Source organism: Euleptes europaea, chromosome 8 (genome assembly GCF_029931775.1).
Source record: "Euleptes europaea isolate rEulEur1 chromosome 8, rEulEur1.hap1, whole genome shotgun sequence".
In the NCBI taxonomy this organism is placed as follows: Eukaryota; Metazoa; Chordata; class Lepidosauria; order Squamata; family Sphaerodactylidae; genus Euleptes; species Euleptes europaea.
Window position 1 is genome coordinate 51,711,033 of NC_079319.1, and position 18,063 is coordinate 51,729,095.

The 18,063-nt window shown below is 43.2% G+C and overlaps 1 protein-coding gene across 1 annotated transcript in view; it reads right to left on the reverse strand.

Moving 5' to 3' along the window:
• TTC39C (tetratricopeptide repeat domain 39C) overlaps positions 1-1,404 on the reverse strand; it is a 53,412-nt gene extending 52,008 nt beyond the window's left edge. Inside the window, exon 1 of the mRNA XM_056854352.1 lies at positions 1,248-1,404. Within this exon, the coding sequence (XP_056710330.1) occupies positions 1,248-1,387 (140 nt within the window). The 5' untranslated portion in view covers positions 1,388-1,404. The remainder of the gene's footprint in view (positions 1-1,247) is intronic.
• Between the last annotated feature and the right edge of the window lie 16,659 nt (positions 1,405-18,063).

An 18,063-nucleotide genomic window follows, 5' to 3' on the forward strand; every position in this document is an offset into this window, starting at 1 on the left:
GGATTCTTAAAGCCAGGTGCTCAGCACCAATGGTGGAAGGGGCAGACAGAGAGGGCCTGTTAGGCAGGCATACACCTAAAACAGACCAGCCACCCAGGGTTTAAATTCCAGAAACAGATGTACAGCCTTAAATTTATAGCTGAAGAACCAGCCCTTGAAAGCCCTCTATCCTACCCTTCAAGCTCCCTGATAACAGGCATTTGATCTCTACTTATGCTACTCTGAAAAGAGCCGTGCAAAATCCCCCCATCATCTCAAAGTGTCTTGTGACATTTCAGAAACTTAACAGATTTATTGTGACAAACTTCCAGTGGATCACAGTTCACTCCTTAGATCGAATGCGCTGTAACCATACAAGCTTATACCACAACAAACTGGGCTCATGAAAGCTCATACCTTGCTAGAAATTTTGTTCCTCTTTAAGGTGCCACTGGACTCTTGCTCTTTCCTACTGCTAGTGACAGATTAACACGTGATCCACAACAAATCTGTCAGCTTTTCAGGTCTCACAAGGCTTTTTGATTTTTTTTGGGGGGGGGGTTTGCTGCAACACGATCGTCACTCTGGAACTTTTCAGTACAGAAATGAAAGTCATTGGGGCTTACTGCACACTGAGGGCAAGGCACTCTGCGCTTACTCAGTGGTACCAAACTTAAAAAACACACACACCTGTATAGGTGGTGTGTGTGTGTGTGTTAAGTGCCGTCAAGCCGCTTCCGACTCATGGCGACCCAATGAATCAATGTCCTGTCTTTAGTAGAAAAGGGCAGGAGTCCAGTAGCACCTTAAAGACTAACACAAATATTTTCTGGTAGGGTATGAGCTTTCGTTTTTTTGTTAGTCTTGAAGGTGCTACTGGGCTCTTGCCCTTTTCTACTACTGCAGACAGACTAACCCGGCTACCCACTGTGAACTGTCCTATCCTTGACAGCCTTGCTCAGGTCTTGCAAATTGAGGGCTGCGGCTTCCTTTATGGAGTCCATCCATCTCTTGTTGGATCTCCCTCTTTTCCTGCTGCCCTCACCTTTTCCTAGCACGATTGTCTTTTCCAGTGACTCTCGCCTTCTCATAATGCGACCAAAATACGACAGCCTCAGTGGAGTCATTTGAGCTTCTCTGGTCAGTTCAGGTGGGGGGGGGGGATTGAAACTATTCATCTGCTAAACCTTCCCAGAAAAGCCCAGGGAGGAGGTACAGAATACAAAGACGCTGCACCGGCCCAGGGTGCAGGAAGCAGAGGAGGGTACCTGTATTTCTTGAAGAGCTGGTCGGACTCCCGGAAGCCGTTGTTGAGCAGCATGTTGATGCCGGCCAGCGCCAACTCCGAGTCCTCGATGGGCAGCGGGCCCTCGCCGACAACGCCGTCGTCCTGCTCAGAACCGGCCATAGCGGCGGACAGGTGGAGACCCACCCGGCACACTCTCCCCTCCCCACCCCCCGCACAACCGTCCACCTCCCCTTGGTTCTCCTCCCTCAGCGGCCACCGTCGCTCCCGCGGCCGCCAGCAACTGTGAGCAACGCAGCCGGCGAGGAGGACTCCGCAGCCCTCCGAGCAAGGGCTCTCCTCTAGGGCGCCTGCGCAGGACGGGGCGCGCGTGCGCACTGCCCACGCAGAAGCCTTTGCCCTGAACTCTTGGTACCCGCTTGGAGAGGCTGTCCTTGTGCAAAGGAGGTTTTGCCTTGCGGTTGCCTTGCCGCTCTCTAGATGGACATTCCCCCCCCCCATCCAAATTCTCTAAACTTGCAGTGTTTTGGGAATTTGGATGTGGGGGGGGGGGGAATGCCCATCTAGAGAGCGGAAAAATCCAAGGCGAAGCCTCCCATGCGCAAATGGCATTGCTTTCAAGGGGAAAGATGCTGAGCGGCCCTATTTTAATAGAAAAGAGCAAGAGTCCAGTAGCACCTTAAAGACTAACAAAAAAATTTTTTTAAGAATTTTTATTATTTTCTCATTTAATACCTCATACATACATCACTACTGAGTATTAAAAAATAGTAAATGTAAATTAAAGTCTAATAGAATGTCTAATACAAATAAGGCAAGTGTCCAGTAGCACCTTAAAGACTAACAAAAATATTTTCTGGTAGGGTATGAGCTTTCGTGAGCCACAGCTCACTTCTTCAGATACAGCTACAGATTCTTCAGATACATTCTAGCTGTATCTGAAGAAGTGAGCTGTGGCTCACGAAAGCTCATACCCTACCAGAAAATATTTTTGTTAGTCTTTAAGGTGCTACTGGACTCTTGCCCTTTTTGACTACTGCAAACAGACTAACACGGCTACCCACTGTGAATTAATACAAATAAAAATGACTCCCCCTTCACTTTCTTCCGTCTGAAAATAAATTGTAAGTACTTCTGCTAACAGCGTAATCCCCATCTATATAAAAAAATTATCCTTTTCCTGTTTTATCTAATACAAAGCTCATACCCTGCCAGAAAATATTTTTGTTAGTCTTTAAGGTGCTACTGGACTCTTGCCCTTTTCTACTACTGCAGACAGACTAACACGGCTACCCACTGTGGGCCCTATTTTAAGTCCTTGTTCTAGAGGAGTGGAGATACCAGGTTGTTTCTTCTGCTGCTTCTTTTGAGGGGGGGAGGATTGATATAAGCATCAAGAGATACTGCGTTGTTAGCAGAGAATTCAAGAGTTATGTTGGATCAGTTTTTCTCCATAGCTAGATGCTTCTTGGGTGGATGTAAAGTGTGGCATGAAGGCAAGAGCCTTTTTTTGTCCACCCCCATTGTTCAGGTATTAGTTGCTGATGAATATGGAGGTTCTGTTGTGTTATCATGGCTCATAGCTGCTGGTAGCTCAATGGCCTAATCTTAATGCTTTCTCAGATGTAAGCTCCACTGTTTTTAATAGGACTTAATAGCTGGCAAGGGAGTACATAGTGTGTGATAAGCTATTAATGGTATGGCTGTTCAAAGCAGTTGCAGTACGGTATATTTCTAAATATTAAATAACATTTCAGTTTTTTTTTAAAAGAGAAGAGGGAAATCCTCTTAGTGTGTATTTTGATTTACGTATAATTTGTCCTTGGAGGGAACAAATCATGATCACGCTGCCATGGCTGTTTGTACTGTGCCGACAGCAATTGATCAAGTGTCCCATTAATATATATGGTTTCCTGAAGCACAAAATCTCATGAGGTGTGTAATAAAAACTCCAGAGCCTTAGCTTTGTAATATTTTATATTTAGGTTTTCACCTGTATAGATGGTAGGGGAAAAATTAAAACTATTTATCTACTACATTTTTCTATTGTCCTTTCTCCGTTGCAGTGGTTCTTGCAGAAGCTGGATGGCTTTGGATAGTCTGCAATAACTAAACAATAGATCCAGCAGCCAGGGCGTTCCTCCTGCTGCGGAGGGACATGCCATTCATTTATAAAGGAATTCATCCTAAATAGGCAATTCATAACTTGCTTTAACCACCACTGATGTTTAAAGCAAACTGGAAATGTCACAAAGCCTTATTTTCTTTGGCTGCCATTTTTTAAATCCTATTTAATTGCAGAAGTTGATGCTGCTAAAAACTATTCCAAAGGCGTCCAAAAAAAGAGTGCACAGATTTACTTAATGGAAATATTGCCTTAGAAACAAATTATCTCATATCTGAGATTTTTCCTTGTGTGATTTTCATCAGGCACACCTAGACGCATGCCACATAACCCAAAGATTCCCCAAAACTGATAAAATGTCAGAGTCCAGCACACATTGGCTATTAGGGTTGCCAGGTCCCTCTTCGCCACCAGTGGGAGGGTTTTGGGGTGGAGCCTGAGGAGGGCAGGGTTTGAAGAGGGGAGGGACTTCAATGCCATAGAGTCCAATTGCTGAAGCGGCCATTTTCTATGGGTGAACTGATTTCTATTGACTGGAGATCAGGTGTAATAGCAGATCTCCAGCTAGTACCTGGAGGTTGGCAACCCTGTTGGCTATGAAGGCCACCAGGAACAGTCACAGTGTACTGAAGGCTTAGATGACCCCCCCCCCCAAATGAGGTAAGACTCCCTTGCAGGGAGCCACTTTGACCCACACAATTAGGCATCCCCAGTGAATCGCAGAGCTTCTGAGTCCCTCCCCCTGAAAATGGAGCTTTGTTGCACTTGGAGGGGGCGGGTCAGCTCTTAAAGGGACCACGCCTGTTTTTGCTGGGTATTCCTCCCCACCTTTCTTCAACAGCTGCCTTCAAACCTTTGCAGCCTTTCTTCAACAGCTCCTTGCAGGGGGCTGCCTTCTAACCTTTGCAGCTGTGCAAGGAGCCACTTGCAAGGAGAAATGGGCACACAAGAATCTGGGAGACTCACAGCTCCCATTAAACATGTAGTTCGAAGTTCTCACTCAACAAACATAAGGACTCTGTTGTTTCAAGGCCAATTCACATGTTACAGTCATGGAAGAAGAAGAGTTGGTTTTTATATGCCGACTTTCTCTCGCACTTAAAGAAGAATCAAACTGGCTTAAAATCACCTTCCCTCCCCCTCCCCACCACAGACACCGAGTGAGGTAGGTGGGGCTGAGAGAGTGTGACTAGCCCAAGGTCAACTGGCTGGCTTCATGTGGAGGAGTGGGGAAACAAATCTAGTTCACCAGATTAGCCTTCACCACTGATGTGGAGTGGGGAATCAAACCCAGTTCTCCAGATCAGACTCCACCACTACAAACCACTGCTCTTAACCACTACACAACACTGGCTCCACGGAGATAATGGCTTAATGTCTGTGTACTGTCCATACCCCTGGTTCTCTCTGTAATGTATGGAGGCCCTGCTCTTTACTTCTCTACGTAGCACAATTGCAATCTAGGTGTGCCAAATGTTTCTGAGGATTTCTAGCACTGAAAATTGTATTTCTGCTACACAAAAACAAATTTGATGAATTTCAAATGCCACCAGTCAAGCAATTTTATTGCTTCTGTGAGTGTTACTGCCTGTTGTTAATAGTTTTACAGTCCTTTCCAACATTAATATAAATTGCATTTAATCTCTTCACTAGAGGACATCAAGAGACCAGCAGTGCTGCAAATTGCAAGCAATATATGCTGCATAGTGATAAAGATTGTAGGTGAACTTGGTTTACACTCTGGACACTGAATTGCTGGGCTTTGATAATGCAAACAGGATAAAATATATTGGTGCTATCAAATCTTTTATCCATGTTACCGTACTGCTTGGTGAATATTAAAACCCGGTTATAGAGAACTTATCCTTTTAAGAAGTATATTAGCAATGTTTCATGTTTGACAATTCATGGAGGGGATGGGACAAGGGGAGATTTTCTCCATCCCTCTCTTTTGTTTTTCATCTGAGATAACATATATGCTCCATTTCTGTTTTCTAAACACCCAAGGCAGATCACAATTAAACATAAAATACAATAATTGCATGAGTTAAACTATGATGTAAACCATATAATCTGTCTAAAATCCTAGGCAAAAAAAAATTAATGTCTTCACCAACCTTTTCACAATAGATATTTGTTCAGATTTTTCTGGAAGACTGTAAAAATTATACCATCTTCTTCAATTTCCTTCCTCCTGCTAGATGCCTCCATGATGAAAGGGCAATACAAGCCATGTACGTAGGGAAAATAGTTGTCAAGAGCTGGTTTTTGGAGCCATGGTTGGCCTTAATCTTTGAAGCTTACTACAACCCCCAAAGAAAAGGCTACTTCTGGGGAGGGCTGGGATGCAAACCCGCTGACTGCTACTTCCTTCTTGAGAGTCTCCTCTGTTCTCAACCACTAAGACTTAAAGGTCTCCTGATGGCCTAGAATAGCTGGCACACAGAATAACAATGCCAGCCTATGCAATTGCCTAAGCCAACTGAAATGCTAGAATGGAATAACTCTGCGTAGGATTTCGCTGTTAGTCTAGCACACATGTATATTTCCAGGAGGCTTGAGGGAGCAATGGGAGAGTCTGTTAGCTGCACCCTGTGGGAAATGCTGCTCACCAGCATTTCCCACACTACTTAGGCAAGATAGTAAAATACAGTATATATTGAATTGTCATTCCCTATGAACAGCTGTTTCTTGAATTGCTGGCCCCATTTTTCATGCCTGACAAGATAAAAAAATCCAGGGCTGAAAATGGGCCTGCAATTTGAGCATAGTAGCGCAGGATACAGTGAATCTACACCAGTTCTTAGGGTGACGATTTAGATCAGGGGTGTTGAACTCAATTATTATGAGGGCCAGATATGACATAAATGCCACTTGGTTGGGCCAGGCCATGCCTTGCCAGCCCTGATTGAGGGGAGGGGGCTGCCTCGGCTGGCTCGCGGGCCGGATAAGAGCTCTCAAGGGGCCAGCCCATGAACATCTCTGATTTAGATGATACAGGTTACTTAGCCTTTTTCATAGTAGTGTAGATGCAGATTATAGATGCCTTTACAGTGATATTGACATGCCATGAACAGTTAGACCTCCCTACAGATGTCTATTAGACTCTGTAGCACTCATGACACTCAACCCAAGCAGCTGCTTCTCCATCATCTTTAATGACAGGGACTGGGTCCATCTACCGTGGGGGTACACCTGTAGAATATTTCCCAGTATTGAAGATACTCCCATACTCTGTGTTCATTGGAGTCCCTGTTTGCACAGCAGAGCTGCTGGATTTGGACAGTAGTGCAATATTATGGAACTATCTAAGGTTGCCAAGAGGTATGGTGAAAAATGCCCTATCCCTTTAATAGATTCTTGATGTGTGAAAATGGGCTTTTCATGGCATGAAGGCAACTAACTGGTAAATATCACTAATCTTCTATTAATAAATTTCCTCCAGACATTTGGCAACCCTAGATGTACTATGGTATGCCTTTGTGTGCATCTTTTGCTATCTGTAGTTGAATTACATTTGGGATTTTGGAAAGAACACTAGAAAGCTGAGGGAAAGAAAATATTATCCAAATGTATGAATAACTGTTGCGTTCTATAGCATAACTTCTGGCCTTATTTTCTGTTCTTCAAATATGAGTTCAGCATGAGGTTTGTTTGCTTACATTACAGAAATGCTTCTGAATAGAACTTCTGAATCACTGCAGTAATGCAAGTAATTGAAAAGCACAGTAATAAGGTAATGACATAATGAAATAAAGGGTTACTAAAGTCTTTCAGGCCTAAGTCATCTGTTCAAATTTAGCCCATGCTGGTAATGTTTAAAATTATTACCATATGATAGCTGTATTTAGTCACTTCCCATAAAGTGATCCTTTGTTTTCACATGAAGAAAGGAGGACACTCTGAGACATCTGGGTACTCTCCTTCCGCTGACTCCTAGAAGCAGGAAGTAGGTTACCGTTTTCCATCTCTTCTGGGGAGGGAGTGCCCGTCAAGTTCAGTTTTATCGTCTTGCCTCCTTGTGAGTGCAGGGCTTCTAGAAAGCTCCACAGTTTTTCTTTCCACTAGAGCCCTCAGGTTGCTTTTTTCCTTCATTGCCTCAGCTGGTGCAGCTTTAGAGCGATGGGTTGCCAACTTCCAGGTGGTGTTGAAGGCTTTCACGGTCAGAGTTCATTGGTTCTTGTAGGTTATCCGGGCTGTGTGACCGTGATCTTGGTATTTTCTTTCCTGACATTTTGTCAGCAGCTGTTGCAGGCATCTTCAGAGGACAGTGTCTTTCAGTGTTACTCCTCTGAAGATGCCTGCCACAGCTGCTGGCGAAACGTCAGGAAAGACAATACCAAGACCACGGTCACACAGCCCGGATAACCTATAAGAACCAATTCCAGGTGGTGGTTGGAGATCTGGGATTACAACTGATCTCCAGGCGACGGGGATCAGTTCAACTGTAGAAAATGGCCACTTTGGAAGGTAGACATTATGGCATTATGCCCCATTGAAGTCCCTCCCCGCTCCAAACCCCACCACCCTCATACTCCACCCTCAAAATCTCCAGGTATTTCCCAACCTAGAGCTGGCAATCCATGTCTTGCATCGGAATGTGGGACCTTAAAGGGTAAGGTTGGCTGGCAGTTCTCCTTCCCATTTGGATTCATTAATTGGTAAGATCCCAGATGTCTCAGATCATCCTCCTCACTTCAAGTGAAAATGGAACATTGGGCTTACTGTGAAGGTTCTTTTTACTTGAAGTAGAGGAGGTCACTCTGGACCCCACCCTGTTTCAAAGGGGCCGTCCTGTGGATGAAATGTCTATGACTTGTCCATGGGGGGGAGAGGCTCCCAGGTCAGCCCCAATGCTGATATTCCTTGTTCCTTTTCAGTGTTTTTCCCCCATAACAGTTCACTGTTTTCTCTTCTGTGATTCTTTGTGGTCCAGCACTAGCTGGTTCCCATGTTTGTCGGTGGAATTATTTTTTTCTGGGTGAAAGGCGAGGAATTCTAGGCCTTGAGAGACATGCCTAACAGTCAATGAACTGAGCTGCTCCAAGTCTCCAAACTAGTGAGTAGTGAGCATTCCCTCCCCACTGGAGAAAGAATAAAGCAGCCTACTTCCTGCTCAATCCTGAATACCCAAATGTCTCAGTGTCCTCCACTATTTAAAGTAAAAAGAACCTTCACAGTAAGTTTGAAGTTCTGTTCTCACGGGTTCAGTAGCCTTCCAAGCCTTTCTATCAAGAATTGAGAATCACAGGTCTACAGTCATGCATAATGACAAATGGTAGTGCAGAACATTTCTGGTGTTCCTGTTTTGACTTCATATTAGACATGTTAAATATGGAGTTGGAATTTAGTGAACTGGAGTCAGCTAATTTGATGCTCCTGGGTGTATATTTGGACATATATTTCCACATACTCCAAGTTATCATTAAGTGTTCTCTGTCACTCCAAGTAGTGAATAGCCCAGGGACAATGCTACAGGATGCAGTTTCCTTTGGAGGAGAGAGCACAGCTGTTTGTAATGCCTATTTGTTTACAGATATTAAACTAAAGCATCTTGAAGCCAGGCAAACTCCTAAATCAGGCAGTAAGTCGATTCAGGGCCAAACCAGATAATATGTTGGTAGTTTGATAATCAGGACTCCCAACATTTTAAAAAATCAGTAATCAGGTGTGTGGAAGCCCAGTTTTGATTGGGATTGTGGGGGGTGGGGGGTGGGGTGGGGGTTAAGCCATCTCCTCAGGCCATTTCCTTGCCCTGAAAAACCCTAGGGCTATTTGACCGATTGGGAAAATGTACAGGTACAGATCAGTATACCCATCAGCTTGCCCACAAAGATCAATAGTAGTTCTCTAGGGCCATTTCTGGTCAGGGGAAATAACAGGCTTAAACCTCTCTCCCTCCCTCATGATCCCAGTCAGAATCAGGCCACATATGTCTGATAACTGCATTAATTAAAAACAAAACCCTAGGAGCTCCAGTCATGGAACTCCTGGCATCTTGTCTGGTTTGGCCAAACCAGACCTGACATGGAATTCCTTGTTTATTTTCTCCTGACAGTTTTAAAAACAGCAGTCTGGAGAATGGGGGTGGGGTGGATTGCTTCACCTTCTCTTATGTTATCATTTGTCAACTAAATATATCCTCAGCTGCATGGAGGCACCGGCAGGCATGTTCCATACACTGTCTACAAGAGTGGTGCTCACTTCTTGGATAGCAGAAAACCACACTCGCAATTCCCATCACCCCAAAGAGCCAGGTGATTATTGTATGATCTGCACACTACCCCAACCAACAATAAACTTTTAAGTAACAAGAGTGCCTCTGAGCATGTAGAGCCATCTGTGCCCACTATTGTTGAATCTTAGCCAGCGCTTATGAGGGCTTGCATTCAGAATTATGACACAAAACAGTCTGCAAGCTTTCAAGTTTTCCAGAACTCTATTAGTCTGGATGTTAAAAAAAACAAATGGTTCTCTGCGTTAAAGTTCCCTTAAAGTTTTACTCTAGTTCTGCAGGGGAAGAGGTGGTTACCGTAGCTTCCTCCATGCTGTTTTCTACTATCAATTAGTTTCGTTTTATGGGCTAGCATTCAACAATGGTGTGACCCATTTCACCACCTCTTTCAGCAGCATATGTTGACCCAGCTTCATACGTCGAACCCCTACATCTCCATAACCTTGATATAATCATCACAGATCAGTTGTGTTTTAAAAATGAGGCTTTGTTTTATCTTGGGTCCATAATAATGATGAAAGCATCCCAATTTCTAGGGAAATTACCTTCTTTCCTGTAACATAAGAACATAAGGAAGGCCATGCTGGATCAGACCAAGGTCCATCAAGTCCAGCAGTCTGTTCACACAGTGGCCAACCAGGTGCCTCTAGGAAGCCCAAAAACAAGACAACTGCAGTAGCTTTATCCTTCCTGTGTTCCAAAGCACCTAGTATAATAGGCATGCTCCTCTGATCCAGGAGAGAATAGGTATGTACCATGACTAGTATCCATTTTTACTAGTAGCCATGGATAGCCCTCTCCTCCATGAACATGTCCACTCCCCTCTTAAAGCCTTCCAAGTTGGCAGCCATCACCACATCCTGGGGCAGGGAGTTCCACAATTTAACTATGTGTTGTGTGAAGAAATACTTCCTTTTATCTGTTTTGAATCTCTTACCCTCCAGCTTCAGCAGTTGACCCCACATTCTAGTATTATGATAGAGGGAGAAGAGCTTCTCCCTGTCCACTCTCTCCGTGCCAAGCATAATTTTATAGACCTCTATCATGTCTCCCCTTAACCGCCTTCTTTCCAAGCTAACATGAGGAGGGTGCCATAGGGAATGGCACTCAGAAGAGCCACAGGTGGAATGTCAAAGATCCACATGTAGCTCACAAGCCCCAGAGCGGGTACCACAGATGTACACTAAGGATTGGCCAGCTAGTGCAGGCTCCAGCCCTAGCCCCTATGAAGGATCAGCATTCTTGCTTGCCAGCACACTGAACAGTATCTCCATTTATCCCACCGCTTTCTCAGATATCCTACCGCAATGTCATGATCAGCAAATTATATTCTTCTAATTATATAATCAGGGAACAGGATACATAAAGCAGCCCATCAAAGAGCATTCTTTCTGGTTGCTACAGAAGTTATGGAACCCTTTCCCTGGAAACTCATCAAAATCCTAGCCTGAACATTTCCCCCTGAGAAGTGCTGTAAAGCCAGTTTTTAATGCCTTATGGTTAAGCTGACATGAGGAAGTATGCATAAACCATCTGTATTTTAGTGAGCTATTTACTGTTGCTTAGCTACAGCTCTCTGATGGGGCAGGGTTAAAATTTGAATTATTGAGTACATATAGTAATATTTGTCCAGTGATCTGTCCATCATCTGCGTGTGTCATAGCTAGCATATTCATAAATGGGATTCTTTCAATTTTTGTTTCTTTTTAAAAACAGCATTTTTATGCTTGCAGGTGTATGCCTAAGCAGCCATTAGCTCGGACGTTGCTCAAATTGGTCTTTGGTTTTATGCCTCAGATTATGCCACTTGGGCCTACAGTAATGAAACTCACCGCTTAAATATTTATGAGACTGGGATGTTACATCTGTTAGGATGTATTTGTCACACAGCAGAGAAGCCCAACAACCAGGAGGACACAAAGGGATCTTTGTGTGTCTCTTCACAGTTTCCTATTAATGTTATGCAGTGTCCGGTAGCACTCCCAACTTTGGTCTCTAGAAGTCCATTCTGTCCCTTCCCTGGTGCATGTTAGTGTAGCCCAATGTAAGCACCCAGACAAGCTGATAGATACCTTACCAGTTTTGGGTGTTCTCTAGGCTAAATAGATACGGCTGCGTTGTACACTGTCAAATTTAATATTAAGTTCTGCTGCATGGTAGCCAGGTTTGCCAACCCTGGGTTTGGAAATACCTGGAGCTCTGAGGGCGGAGTCTGGGAAATTATAGTTTAGAGAGGGGAGGGACCTCGGTAGGGTATAATGCCATGCAGCCCACCCTCCAAAGCAGCCATTTTCTCCAGGAGAAGTGGAACACATTTTAAACAAACAAATAAATAAATGTGATTTATGTAGCCTGGAGGATCAGTTGTAATTCCAGGAGATCTCTATCCCCCACCTGGAGGTTGGCAACTCTAATGATACCTCCTCTATGTTGCTCCTTTTTACAACCAGTTAGCATTGTGTTTGTGAATCCGGGCAGGGCAGAGCGTCACATGTACCCACATACGCACAGTTGTTTTAAATAGTAACTCTTCTGAGGCCTCACTAAGGGCTTGCTGTAAGCTAAATTTCACTGTCCTTTTCAAATTTTCATGATCAAAGTATTATGAACAGATACATTTATGGCGGAGGTTTGACTTTTGACGTTTCTGCCAAGTTTCCTGCTCTGAGGTAAATTAGCAACTCTGGAGGCGGAGTGTATTCTCTAAGGCTGTGTCTGGCCCCACACTCTTGTCACCTTTCATTTCACTTCAACATTTAGCCCCTTGCTGACCCAAAATAATGTGTTTCTGTATTTTCCGTACATACAAGCTTCCCTCTCCAGAACTGGCTTTTATATTGTGCTGATTTGGTGTAGTTGCACCCAAAGAACCATGCACGTACACACTTTCCAATAAATTTTAGGGAGTACTCTGGAAAAAAAAGAGAAGGACCTTGGCAAAAAGCTAGCCAGTTTCCAGGCTCGTGGATTAGCCAGGTTCTCCAGTTAATTAATGTGATTCATCATCTATCACGTGCAGTGGTGACCAGGAAATTCTTGGCATGTTGCTCAATGGAGCGTTGTCATCTCATTCTCCTTGCCCAGATGGTTCTTCAGGACATGAGTAACTTGCCATGAGAGAGGCAGGTGGATGTATATATATGAGAAGATCCAGTGCGTATCCCTGTGCATTAATATAGCTGTGCTAATGGAGAGAGGGGTTGTGCCCCAAGCTTTTATCTTTTATTTAATTAGCAGGCCAAATCTGTGAGGTGCCTGGATGTAAAAACCCACTACGTGAATAACAGGTTGTGAAATTATGGAACAGTAACGAGGGAATGATGTGTTGTGAGAAATATTTGTAATATGCACAGAGCAATTTGTATTGTATGATTAATGGCGTATGCACCTGGTAATGAAGACAAAGCAAGTGGTTGAGAGATGGCATATAGTGTGATTCTCTAGGGTCTCTGTTATTTGGGAGGCTAGGAACAGAAACCTGTGCCTGATCCTAGTCTTGATTTTGTACTAATCACTTGTAAGGCCTGCTGTTCAGGGAGGATGGGGAGGGCACTGAATTGCTTCTCTGTGGCAAAAGTGTCCATACTACAACTGTACTATTTAGAACAACAAAATAAAGGGGCTGCTTCCTATGTACCATCATAAGAAGTTTCTACACCCTTGCCAATGTGTGTGTTAAGTGCCATCAAGTCGCTTCCGACTCATGGCGACCCTGTGAATCAATGTCCTCCAAAATGTCCTATCTTCGACAGCCCTGCTCAGATCTTGCAAATCGAGGGCTGTGGCTTCCTTTATTGAGTCAATCCATCTCTTGTTGGGTCTTCTTTTCCTGCTGCCCTCAACTTTTCCTAGCATGACTGTCTTTTCCAATGACTCTTGCCTTCTCATAATGTGATCAAAATATGATAGCTTCTAGGGTCAGTTCAGGCTTGATTTGATCTATAACCCACTGATTTTTTTGGGGGGCAGTCCACAGTATCCGTAACACTCCACCACATTTCAAAGGAATCTTTCTTCCTGTCAGCTTTCTTCAATATCCAGCTTTCATTTTTCCCTTACCCACCACAAGCATCTGCCAGGATGTGAAAACTCTTCAGAACATCTATGTTTTCAGAGCTTGAATTAACTATTCACCTGTCCTTGTGTATCTTTATCAACAGGGATTTTCAACATATATACTAGGGTAGTGATCCAGTTACAGTTAGTTGCGGCTAACAGTGCAGTCCTAAATAGTTACACCCTTCTGAGTTAGGCTAAAGTATATTTATATAGGAATCTGTCATTAGAACGTCTAGTGTCTTTGGTTATTCTTTAATGCAGCTGCAGGGGAGGCGCCAAATTTGATTTGAGTAGCAGCAAAGAAAAGGGGATGGAACCCTTCTCCTAATCTAAATTGCACTTGCTGTTAGCCCTTTGGAGCTCCTCCATGGAGTTAACAGCAACTTCAGGGGGTGTTTTAGATTGGGAAAATGACGTAAGGCCACTACTCAAACCCAATTTAGAGCCTCTCAGGGATGCATCCAGCCTGCAATTGGAACATACGTCTTAAACTAGTGAATGATACCAGCACATCTTTGATGGTAAAAAGACATTTCCCACGCAGATAAGAGTGTTTGTTTCTGATTTACATTCCTTGAGAAATATAGTGTTCGAATCTGGAAGGTTTTGCCACATGTGCTTGGGAAAATAACTGACTACAGTATATAATTTAGGGGTGGGACTGATTCAAGTCTTCGTAAGCCCAAATGCGAAAGACTCTTCCTCAATTAAATGTATTAAATGTGTGCATTCAAGCACAATAATTTTCATGTACATTCAAGTGACAGCATTATCCATGGACAACAGCTCGGTTAGTGCTGTTCATGCTTAGATCAGCTTTAGTTCAATGCCTTCGTGCTTTAATTTTCAGACACTGAGGGCCAAACTACATGCAACTAGAGTCCTCCTTTTTTAAAAAAGAAAGAAAGAAAAGCTGTCACAGGATACTGAAATTGGGAACAGATGACCGGTAGAGGAGGAGCTGCTTAATCCTCTCTCTTCCTCCTGTGTATCTATCACTCTCCCCCAGGTTCTTTTCTCCTTCTAACAGAAAATACAGAAGAGTCTGTGGGTGGGAAAGCAGCAGGGGGCACATGCTATGCTTTTCACAAACAATGTGCTTCTTTCTGAACGTTTCACCTTGTATCTCTTTATGTGTGACTGTAATTATAGTATTATTTACTTTCTCCACAACATCATGTGATGAGGATATTTCTTTATGAATGCTGCAATTAAACACAAGGAAGTTAATATTGTGCCAAACAAGAATGTATTCAGTTAGAAAAGAGATTGTAGTGGAAAAGAAGACCAAGGCTCTGGATTTCAGGGATACCCTTGAGATTTGTAACAGGGAGAGGGACTCACATTCTAGCTATATCTGAAAAAATGGGCTGTGACTCACAAAAGCTCTTATCCTGCCAGAAAGTTGGTTAGTCTTTAATGTGCTACCGGACTCTTGCTCTTTTCTATGTCTAGATAAGAGTATGATTACTTCCGTTCTTATATAATGTACTATATAATTAGTTCCATTTTTGTCATGCCTCAGGGTGGCCTACATAACCTCTCTTAAATTTATCTTCACAACAACTCTGTTAGGTAGGTACAGCTCAGGAACTCGCCCAGGGTCACCTAATGTGCTTTAGGGCAGAATAGGGATTTGAAGCCATGTCCCCTCAGTCTTAGTCATACACTCATCACTGGCTATAGTGGAATAGCTTCTGTACGTCTGACATGTTGCATGTAAAATGGAGATGGATCCTGTTAATTAACATAGTTTCCTTTTGCAAGCAAACTATTTTCTTGCCTGATTATTTCCTGTGGAGAGAGAGAAGACATGGGGAAAATCAGATTCCCATTTGGGTGTCCCTGTTTTTCCTGAGCAAGAGCTCAACAGTACTGTCCTACCCATAATAGAAGGAAAAAAATCCCACAGAGGCTTTCTTGTAGTCTGAAGATAATATGGAGCTGTTGAAAGAGGGGTGTACAGATGATGGGAAAACCTTGTCAAACCTCTGTGGATTTCATTGTTCTTTTCACCTGCACCAGGCCTTTTGTTGTCATGATGGTGAATTATTTATCAGGCAGGCAGTCAACATGCTACACTTAGGTAAAAGACTGAGGTCTGTATGGAAAACAAAAATGGCAGTGCATGGTACTTGTAAATGGAGACAGGACATACTTCCTTTAATCTCGAGGACTGCTAACATGGCATAAAAAGGATTGCTGACACTATGCCAGTGATGGCAGTACTTAGTGGTTATTTCCCAGTGCTATTGGACTGTCATGCTAAACTGGCATTACTGGCTTCGTATAACCATTATGATGACGATGATGATGTTGCTGCAGGTGAGCTTGTCACCCTGAACAACCACTTGCTTACTTAGATTCTTGGCGTTTGCCAGGGGCTCAGGGTGGATTATAGTATTCATGGAATCACAGAATCCCATGATAGAAGGGCCTGAAGGTCACCGAGTCATCACATGCCAGCACTTAAATTTCATTGTTCACATTAAACCAAGATCCCCAATGGCTTTTGTTTGATATTGTCTCTGCTTTTATGATTGGCTATCTAGGAAGGCTTTTATGTCACTGGTGTTGTACAGCTCTGCACGCATTTCTAATTGTCCTTCAAATATATCAGTACATGCAATAATTTAAAAATAGACTTCTGCATTAAACATTACTAAATCTTTTAACAGCAGTGCTTAGAGAAGATAATTAGCAATGATAACCATTGTAACTATGGTTCAGTGATATAATTTAGCTCCCAGTTCTAACAAATGCAACTAATGGAACGCCACATTATTTGTAACTCATTTAGGGCCATTTTAATTTTTTTAATTATATAAAATAGCACATGACACTGCCTTGTACTGAGTCAGACCATTGGTTCATCTAACTCAGTATTGTCTTTCAGGTGGACACGAAAAACAAATTTCATCGCATTCCATCCAAATCAGTTGTTCCACAAAGTCTCATTCAACCTAATCACTTTTATGACTACAGTGACCGCCCCCCTAAAAAAAGTACATCCACAAAACACATACGGCTTTTGATTTAACTTCTGTGAGGTTTTGGTTGGTTTTATTCTATTGGGTTTTAACATTTGTTAGCATTTTTAGATTGTTGGATATTGTCTTTTGACTGTATGTTGCAAGCCACTCTGGAAATCCTTGCAAACTAAAAAGTAGAGTCTAAATATTTCAATAAGTGAAGAGAGGCCAAAGACCCTTAAGAAGAAACCTTTTTATCACAGCTTACTCCAGAAAAATGGCATCCTGATTCTCTGAGGTAGAAATTGAACCTAAATTCAATTCTTGAAAAGTTTTTTAAGGGTTAGCAGGAACTACTATGTCTGCCAGTCAATTCCTATCATTCTACTTTAGCTTTGGTTAACATCCCAGATTTCTTAGGTCACTTCCACAGGCTCTTGCTCCACTTTGCCTCCACAACTGCAGCAGTTCTTAAGTGGCTTCGAGACGTTATCTGGCCACCCCCCCTCCAGATTTTCCTCAGCTCTGCTGCACGTTTTCATAAAAGATCCTACTCAAAACAGATTTGTAGAAAATGTGGAGATTTCAGCACCTCCCCACCCACATTCAGTGCTATTCCCTCACCACCGACAGTGGATTTTTAAAATTGTTGGTAGTAAATATTTTACAAAACATTATAGCAACACAGGATATCTGTTTTTAAAAGGCTAGTGGAGACCCCTACAGAGTCATGGGGAATGGTGGTAGGGAGGGGAAAGAACGTGGAATCTCCCTGTGCTTTGGATTCCCAGTAGCAATGACAGCAAACTGAACAACTGCCCCTGTGCAGAAGCAGGCTTACAGTGAAATCATATGCAGAGACATTCCACTAAAATCAATAGGCTTAGGCTGGAGTTACTCTGCATAAGATTATATTGTTAGTCATTGAACACCTCTGCAGGGGATATGGCTGAAAGACTCAGCAAATCAATACCTTCCTATCCCTCACAGAAATGTAGGGTATGAGAATATAAGCAGCATGATAAAACACTTTTAAATTAAAAATTGAAATATGCCAAAGGGCAATTCAAGATAATAATCTCAGGGCAATCTTTTCTCCATGTATGTCATGGCTGAGTTTATGGGATTAACATCAGTGTAGAATGGCATTTAGCCCTGACCTGGATGGCCCAGGCTAGCCTGATCTCGTCAGATCTCAGAAGCTAAGCAGGGTCAGCCCTGGTTAGTATTTGGATGGGAGACCACCAAGGAAGTCCAGGGTTGCTGTGCAGAGGAAGGCACTGGCAAACCACCTCTGTTAGTCTCTTGCCATGAAAACCCCAAAAAGGGGTCGCCATAAGTCAGCTGCGACTTGACGGCACTTTACACCCACACACAGAATGGCATTTATGGTGGCTGGACCTGATTCAATAAAGCAAAAGATTGGTGTTACCCTTGCAGGCAAGAA